Source organism: Lissotriton vulgaris, chromosome 1_2 (assembly GCF_964263255.1).
Source record: "Lissotriton vulgaris chromosome 1_2, aLisVul1.2, whole genome shotgun sequence".
Lineage (NCBI taxonomy): Eukaryota > Metazoa > Chordata > Amphibia > Caudata > Salamandridae > Lissotriton > Lissotriton vulgaris.
The window spans coordinates 307357710-307366983 of NC_141686.1; the positions used below are offsets into that span (position 1 = coordinate 307357710).

The 9274-nt window shown below is 50.1% G+C and overlaps 1 protein-coding gene across 8 annotated transcripts in view; it reads left to right on the forward strand.

Moving 5' to 3' along the window:
- LOC147736573 (transmembrane protein 176B-like) overlaps positions 1–8315 on the forward strand; it is a 322222-nt gene extending 313907 nt beyond the window's left edge. For all 8 annotated transcript variants that reach the window (XM_086953312.1, XM_086953313.1, XM_086953309.1 and 5 more), the window contains 2 exons: positions 6310–6429; positions 7992–8315. In XM_086953312.1, the coding sequence (XP_086809438.1) occupies positions 6310–6429; positions 7992–8096 (225 nt within the window). In that variant the 3' untranslated portion in view covers positions 8097–8315. The remainder of the gene's footprint in view (positions 1–6309; positions 6430–7991) is intronic.
- The last annotated feature ends 959 nt before the right edge of the window (positions 8316–9274 follow it).

Here is a 9274-nt window from a genome sequence, read left to right on the forward strand (position 1 = left end):
TCTGGTCCAGTCGTTTGGAGATGAGGTTGTGGGTGATCGTGCGTCTTGAGCTTTGAACTAGCCATTTGAATATCTTACAAAGCATGCAGAGGATGAAGGAGGAGGAAGTGAGAGCTCTCCGTAGTCATCATAATTAGCTTGTTGTCCAGAATGATGCCTGGATTTAAAGCGTGGTCAGTGGGGGTAGGAGTAGGTCAGGGTTCTGAGGGCCACCGGAATGCCTCCCATGGTTGGCTTATGTATCTGAAAATCAGTACCTCCGACTTGTCCGTGTAGAGCTTTAGACTGTCACGCAGTTGATCGCTTCTTCAAAACCCCCCAGCCCACTCCTCAAACCCAGACCAAGCAGCCACCAACCTCACCCAATGGTTATCCAACAGCGCCGACATCCTAGCACCACTGAAAAAACGACAAATCAAACTAGGCAGCAAGAAGGCCTCCTGGTTCAACGATGATCTTAAGAAATCCAAGAAACTCTGTCGCTCCCTTGAGAAGGCCTGGAAAAAAGACCCAACCACCAGCACCAAGAACGCCTTCAAAAACGCCACCCGCATACACCACCAACTGATCCGGAATGCCAAGAAAGCCGCTTTCAAGGACCGACTAGATAACAACGCCCACAACAGCAAGGAATTATTCAACATCGTCAAGGAATTTACCAACCCCTCAGCCAACTCCAACGACATCACCCCCTCTCAAGCCCTCTGCGACTCCCTAGCCTCATTCTTCCACAACAAAATTGCAGACATCCACAACAGCTTCGACAACCGACCCAAAGACCAACCCACCCAACCCCCTGCAGGACCCCCACCCCCCCTGAATATCCTCAATGACTGGAAGCCAATCTCCACTGAGGACACCATCCGTCTGATGAACTCCATCCACTCAGGATCCCCCACAGACCCATGCCCTCACCACATCTTCAACAAAGCAGACTCCATCATAGCACCACACCTTCGAGACGTCATCAACTGCTCCCTCAACTCCGCAACCTTCCCGGAAAGCTGGAAACATGCCGAACTCAGCGCCCTCCTGAAGAAACCCACAGCTGACCCCACCGAACTCAAAAACTACCGCCCCATCTCACTCCTTCCATTCCCGGCCAAAATCATCGAGAAAGCGGTCAACAATCAGCTCGCCGCATTCCTCGAAACCAACAAATCCCTCGACTCCTCTCAATCCGGCTTCCGAGCCAAGCACAGCACTGAAACCGCCCTCATCGCAGCAACAGACGACATTCGAACTCTACTGGACAATGGAGACACAGTCGCCCTCATCCTCCTTGACCTCTCCGCAGCCTTCGACACGGTCTGTCATAGCACCCTTTTACAACGCCTTAGAAACGTCGGAATCCAAGGAAAAGCACTGGAATGGATCACCTCGTTCCTCACTGGAAGAACCCAGAGAGTCCGCCTTCCACCATTCAAGTCAGAGGCCACTGAAGTCATCTGCGGCGTACCACAAGGATCTTCACTCAGCCCCACCCTCTTCAACGTATACATGAGCCCCCTTGCAGTCATCGCACGCCAACACAACCTCAACATCATCTCCTACGCCGACGACACTCAACTGATCCTATCACTCACCAGAGACCCCAACACTGCCAAAACCAACCTGCATGAAGGAATGAAAGAAGTAGCCGAATGGATGAAGCACAGCCGTCTGAAACTGAACTCAGACAAAACAGAAGTCCTCATCCTAGGCACCTCTCCCTCCGCCTGGGATGACTCTTGGTGGCCAGAGGCCCTTGGAAAAGCACCCATCCCGACGGACCACGCACGGAACCTGGGCGTCATCCTGGATTCCTCACTCTCAATGAACAGACAAGTCAACGCAGTTTCTTCATCTTGCTTCAACATTCTTCGCATGCTCAAAAAAACCTTTCACTGGATCCCCACCGAAACCAGAAAAACAGTCACCCACGCTCTGGTCACGAGCCGACTGGACTACGGAAACACCCTCTATGCCGGTACCACCGCAAAACTCCAGAAAACTCCAACGCATCCAGAACGCTTCAGCCAGGCTCATATTAGACATCCCGCGTAAAGAACACATCTCTGGTCACCTGAAAAGCCTCCACTGGCTCCCCGTCAATAAGAGGATTACTTTCCGGCTCCTAACCCACGCACACAAAGCACTCTACGAAATTGGACCTGAATGCCTCAACACACGACTGTCCTTCTACACGCCCTCCCGCCAGCTACGATCCTCCAACCAGGCCCTTGCCACTGTACCTCGCATCAACAAAACCACCATGGGAGGTAGATCCTTCTCCTACCTGGCAGCTAAAACCTGGAACTCACTTCCCACTCACCTTCGCCTTACTCAGAACCACCTAGCATTCAGAAAGCAACTTAAAACGTGGATATTTGACAAGTAAGTCCCCACCCCTCTTCAAGCGCCTTGAGACCCTCTGGGTATGTAGCGCGCTATATAAATTTATTGACTTGACTTGACTTGACTTTGTGTGTCGTTGGTGTAGGATATAAGTCTGTGGGTTTTGTCGATGCGGGCTAGAGGTGCCATATACGTTTTGAAGAGGGTGGGACTGAGCGAGAATCCTTGGGATACTCCGCAGATTATTTCCTTGCATTTGCGGTGAAGGCAGACTGTTTACATTCTTCTGGTGAGGAAAGAGGTGATCCATCTGAGAGCAGCTTGGATGCCTGTGTTGTGCAGCCTTATGATGAGTGTGTGGTGTGAGACCGTATCAAAGGCTACTGATGGGTCTTAGAGGATCAGAGCCGCAGTCTCTCCTTGGTCGAGTAGGGCTCGATGTCGTTGGTAGCCGCTAAGAAGGCTGTCTCTGTGCTGTGGTTGCTGTAGAATCCAGATTGGGAGACGTTGTGTAGGCGGCTCCCTTTCAGGTGCAAGGAGAGTTGCTGGTTGATGGCTTTTTGTAATACTTTGCCTGGAAACTGGAGCAGGGAGGTCAGTCGGTAGTTATTGAGTTTGCTGGGGTCTGCTGATGGTTTCGTTAGAAGGGCGTTGACTTCTGCATGTTTTCAGCCCTCTGGGAAGCTGACCATTGCAATTAAGGTGGTGAACAAAGTGGAGAGTATCTGGCTGATTCTGGCTTCACCTAGGTTGAAGGTATGGTGAGAACATGGATTTATTGGGGCCCCTAAGTGGACCGTGTTTATGATGGAGACCGTGTTCGGAGGGGTGAGCCAGCTCCATTTGGTTGCTCGGTGTGTGGTGGTAGCAGGTCATTGTGTTGCTTGAAGAGGTTGGTGGCCGTGGTCTGGCGTTTGAAGTTTCAGTCGATATTGACCATCTTCTCATGGAAGACCTTTGCAAGGTAGTTCCTGTGAGGGGGTAATGTTTGTTTCAGCTGAGAGGTTGGAGCATTCTTTGTCTATGTTGAAGAGTTCTTTGCTGGACTAAATGAACGTATTTCTAATATTGAGTCGCAAGAATAGCAAGTGGATGTGTGATGAGGTTCACATACGGCGTGCCGTTATTGTGATGCGGTGTAATGTGATCATTGTATTAGTTTGAACTCTGATGAGACCTTCATGAATAATGGTAGAGCTGTTGCTTGCCACGCATGTGGTCTTGTTTTGAATGGTGGTGGGTGTACTTTTGGGTGAGGCGTGTAGTAATATGAGGGGAATATCTGTTTGAAGTAGTGATGTGTGTGTGTGAATTTCTTAGGGGTGTGTATTTCTTGCAGAATCTACACATCTATAATACACAGCCCATGTAGTTCTAATGCAGTGGAGCTTTCGTATGAAAATCTTGTTTTTTTCGCAGGCGTTTTTGTACAAGAGTGCGATTTGTGTACAGTCACTGGTGGATCAGTCTAAGCAAAGTATTCGGGAAATGTGGGAAGCTCGACAACCTACTGGTCGATAATCAGGAGCTACAAGGGTCTGTACACGCCGGTTGAAACCTTTGCACACTCCCTATATAGCCCCGCGTGGGAAGGATTTTCCATAATTTGTGGCCAGAACGGCATCACATTTTCGAAGGTGATCGCTCTCTGCTTGAGCTTTCCTTCCAGAGCGAATAGTTTAAATTGAACTAATCTTCCATGAAATCCAAAAATACGATCAAGAAAGTAAGATTCTGTTCAAGTGTTTCACTGTAATACAGAAATGATGCCCAGTGGAAGGCAGGCTGAGACCAAAAGTCTCATGTTACTAATGAGGTCACTGTTGTAATAATGTAATAAAGAAACTACTTAATATTAATATTATTTAGGCTTCAGTCACTTCAAATCCATGTTAAGTTCTCATGTCCACTCTGAGGTTTGGGGCCAGGGCTTCAGAGGGTCAGAGCACCAGGACTGCGTCCACTCTGAGGTTTGTAGCCAGGGCTTCAGAGGCTCTGGAGCACCAGGACCGCGTCCACTCTGAGGTTTGCGGCCAGGGCTTCAGAGGGTCAGGGGCACCAGGACTGCGTCCACTCTGAGGTTTGTAGCCAGGGCTTCAGAGGGTCAGGGGCACCAGGGCAGAGTCCACTCTGAGGTTTGTAGCCAGGGCTTCAGAGTGTCAGGGGCACCAGGACTGCGTCCACTCTGAGGTTTGTAGTCCGGGCTTCAGAGGGCAGGGGCACCAGGACTGCGTCCACTCCGAAATTTGTAGCCAGAGCTTCAGAGGGCGGGGGCACCAGGACAGAGTCCACTCTGAGGTTTGTAGCTAGGGCTTCAGAGGGTCAGGGGCACCAGGACCGCTTCTACTCTGAGGTTTGTAACCAGGTCTTCAGGGGCACCAGGGCAAAGTCTCTGCCCTGGTGCCCCTGAAGCCCTGGCTACAAACCTCAGAGTGGACTCTGCCCTGGTGCCCCCACCCTCTGAAGCCGTGGCTACAAACCTCAGAGTGGACTCTGGTGCCTCTGAAGCCCTGGCTACAAACCTCAGAGTGGACGCAGTCCTGGTGCCCCCGCCCTCTGAAACCCTGGCTACAAACCTCAGAGAGGGCTCTGCCCTGGTGCACCAGAGCTTCTGAAGCCCTGGCTACAAACCTCAGAGTGGACTCTGTCCTGGTGCCCCCGCCCTCTGAAGCCCTGGCTACAAACCTCAGAGTGGACGCGGTCCTGGTGCCCCAGAGCATCTGAAGCCCTGGCTACAAACCTCAGAGTGGACTCTGCCCTGGTGCCCCTGACCCTTTGAAGCCGTGGCTACAAACCTCAGAGTGGACTCTGCCCTGGTGCACCCGCCCTCTGAAGCCCTGGCTACAAACCTCAGAGTGGACTCTGCCCTGGTGCCCCTGACCCTCTGAAGCCCTGGCTACAAACCTCAGAGTCCATTCTGAGGTTTGTAGCCAGGGCTTCAGAGGGTCAGGGGCACCAGGACAGAAGTCTATTCTGAGGTTTGTAGCCCTGCCTTCAGAGGGTCGGGCACTAGGACTGCAACCCCTCTGAGGTTTGTAGCCAGGGCTTCAGAGGGTCAGGGGCACCAGAGTCCTCTCTGAGGTTTGTAGCCAGGGCTTCAGAGGGTCAGGGGCACCAGAGTCCACTCTGAGGTTTGTAGCCAGGGCTTCAGAGGGTCAGGTGCACCTGAAGATCCATGCGCGCTGCGCACATGAGAATGTGGCTTATTTCTTGAGCAGAACCATGATCTGGCTCTTCCGGACAAAGGTGAAAGGCTCGTTTAAACCCCTGAATCTGAGGTTTCCAGAGAAGATCTTTCCCTAACGGAGAATTGGAACCTCCATAGATTGGGTCAACATTTAGCAGGCTCGACCCTATATAGATGGATGGATGGATGGATGGATAGATATTGAAGCAAACAGGATTATTGTCCTACTGTGACCTTCCAAAATATCCAGTCAAACCTTTTAATGCAAAGATGACATTTTGCTGTCAAATGACCCTCAGTTCAGCTGGTGGAGGGAGGGCTCAGGGTATAGAAGGTCTGTTGATGCTTTGATTCTGAAGTGGGAGTGCAAGTGGGAAGAGCAATGTGACTGACACTCAACCTTAAGGGCTCGATATGTAACCCCAGAGGCTAGTTCGTACCCAATGTGCCTTGGCACCACTCAAATGGGATGGAAAAGTATTTGGATTAGACAACCCTCAACTTTAAGTAACCTGAATACTGCATCATCAGAGTTTTGACAACTTTTGAAAGAACTTGGGCATGCACTCCCATGTTTATGATTAGGATTAATCCCTGGTAATTGGTGGTATCTGGGTTACCCATGGTTGGGGGCACTTTATCCCATGTGTGTTTATTGTTTGATCCAAGTGCCCATTTATGCACCACTGCATGAGTTAAAGAATCGTCCTCAGTGCTCTCCATGAGTGTGCGTAAAGGTGTTGAAGTTGCAGCTCGCCTGATACTGTTCATCGTATCTTTTGCAGGCCGTGTTCAATGGTGTGAAGGTGGTGGTGCTGGTGTTCACCTGCCTGGCTCTGTGCATTTCCCTGTACTCTCTGGGCTCTGGCATCAAGGGCCTCTGCTGCACATGTGCCCCTAAGAAGGTAACTATGAGAATGCAGACTGGCTTCCTATTATATCTGTGCAATTGACCGCTCTGGAGATCGCCGCGGAGCCTGGTAAGTCACTCTTGAGCACCTCGGTAGTACTCTGCGAAGGGGTGCAGGGTCTGTGCCTCCAGACTGCAATGTGCCACCTCAGCTCTGCACCTAACCCTGCCACCACATTCTATTCTCTTGACCACAGTCCTCTTTCTCCATCACTTTCCTGCCTGATGCTCCTCCGAAGACTGCGGCTCTTTGCCCCTGAAAATGTGGATGCGTTTAATATGGGACACTCAGAGTGAGCCAGAGTTTAATTCCATCATGGCTGCCAGAGTTCTGTTCGCATGTGCTCTGTTACCACCAGGTATTCTAACACCAGAAGTTTGTGTGTTCAACAGCTGTGTTCTCCTACTTTGCGTGCTGTTAGGGTACACATCAGTCACCCGCATCCCTGACCCTGCATGTTACAACGGGGTCCTTTCAGCGAAAGCATTGTGACAACATGCGGGGTGAGGGAAAGTGGGAAAAGGAGGCATATTCGCTGTTAGTGTTTCATCGTGCAACTTCTTCAGAGGGAGATGTTTGGCAGTGCGTGTGCAAGGACCAGGGACTTGTTGCAATTTATTTTCCCTTTTCTTGTTGTAATTGCTGGTGATCCATTTCTGGATGACCAGCTATTCCAGAAGAATGGTCTTTTTGTCTACCTATTGCTACAAAGTTTCAGCAGCATGAGGTTCTCCTGTCAGCGGAGAGATGCGTTTATGGGAAACCCAAAAACATTCCCACATGCCAACTTTCTTGGATAACGCAAAGAGCTTGTAATACAAAAATAACTGACACTCATTGGGAGGCAGACGGCGGTCAGAATCCTCATGTCCCTCTCCTACGCTGCCAATGTTGGGTTTGAATCTGTGCACCTAGTGGTGAAAGGCTTCTATGACAGCACAGTGTTGTGCCACAGTGGCTACTGTGTACAATTCATGTTTTGCAACTTTGCAACCATGCCTGGAACCACAAACCAACACCCCAGGTGTGCACATGGCAGGGAGAAGGGTGAAGTGCTGCAGATGCTGTTGCGGCTGGTAGACGTCTATTGATCTAGTCCTGCTCTTGCGTGTTCAGGGTGCATGTGGTGAAGGAAGTTTAGAGTAGATCTCGGTCTCCCCTCATGGGGTCAACCCGTGTTCGCCTTCTCTCTCTTCAGTCAGGAGATGCAAGGAGAGGTGTGTGAGATGACATTAGGCTGGGAACCCGGAGCAGACCACCTGATTTGACTCCTCATCCTGGGCAGGGTTAGGGCTACTTTGCACCACCTTCCACCCAAATCTAAGGCAGATCTTGGCCAGTCCAGACTATCTATAGCTCCCCCACTCCAGGGGACTTCTAGGTCCAGTTCTCTGGGGTTTGCATTCCGCTCCCCCGCTTTGATTCTATCCTCAAGTTAACCTCCCCTGTCGTCTGGTCGATGATCCTATTGGCTCCTCTTCCAGATCTCCCCTTCGGTCTCTCCTGTGTCTTCACATCCGCCTCCTGCAGTTAACTTCCGCTCTGGTTTTTTACAGGAAGAGGATGAGCGGCAGCCCGCCCCGGGGCCGGACAGTGAGCCGCTGCTGGCAGCCCAGCCCCCCGCGTACGAAGAGAAGGTCTCGGGGGTGCAAACCGTTTAGACGCTCTGTTTTTTTTTGGACGCGAGTGAGACCAGTGCTGACCGCAAGATTCTAAATACAGAAAGAGGATGTCGCTTGCTTTCACCTTCATCACTCTCGCCAGCTTTACCAATAATGATTTAATTCACGATTTATGTTAAATATATGCTACGTATAACCTTGCAATTCTATCCCACAGTAGTTTGTACTTCTTAAAAAAATAAAGGACTTAGTTAAGCAGTTTTGTATTCTGATATTTATTTTCAGTTATTTAATCTTTTAATGTAACTTTCTCCCTTTGGTCAATTCCAGGCTTTGAAAGTGCTTCAGAGAGGATGTAAAAGAGGTGTGTTTGTGGCAGGGGAGAGGCTTCTAAATGGGATGTGGCCTAAGACTCTGATCCAAACAAGAGTCCAGGCCTCTGTAAAGAAGGATGAGGCTTAAGTTACTTATTTAACAGTTCTTATGGCACCATTAGTCTGTGCTATAACTGAAGAGCACTTCTAGGGAGTGTGCCAGCTCCCTCCCTGTGATGTAAGTCCTCTTTAACATGACTTCAGGGTCCCCAAAGGGCATTCAATAAAGAGGCGTGTATGTGTGCGCCCTGTTGTACCTCTGAGGTAGTGTGGTTGGATGGCTGTAGACTGCGAGATAAGGGAGAGCCTATCTAGCATCACCTGCAACAAAGATATGAACTTTTAAAAAAGGGTCCTCTTTTAAAAAGGTGATGCATCGTGGGGCAGATTTACTAGCCCCTTGCACTGTCAGTACGTCACTTTTTGTGACGCGCTTGCAGCGCATTTCTCGGCCCCATATTTACAACAACAGGAAAAGTCACCCTCCGTGACTTTTCCTGTCCTTCTAAATACAGCCCCTTTACACGCAGCACTTTGCATGAAAGGGGCGTTTCATGGATGTTGCTGTGGATGTTACAACGCAACACCCATGGAACAAGACACATTTCCAGATTTACAAGGAATTGTAAATCTGGAAATGTGTGTGAACTCTATGCCTTCCAGGAGAGGCTTAGGGAGGCGCAATGAGGAGAAATAATTTAATTTCTCCTAGTTTTTTCCTCTTTCAATGCATGCTGCATTCTACAGCACGCATTGAAAGAGGAAAATGCCTGTAGTGATTGATTTTGTGCAGGAAGGTGCCCCTTCCTGCACAAACGCAATCTCTCCATGAGGCAGGCATCC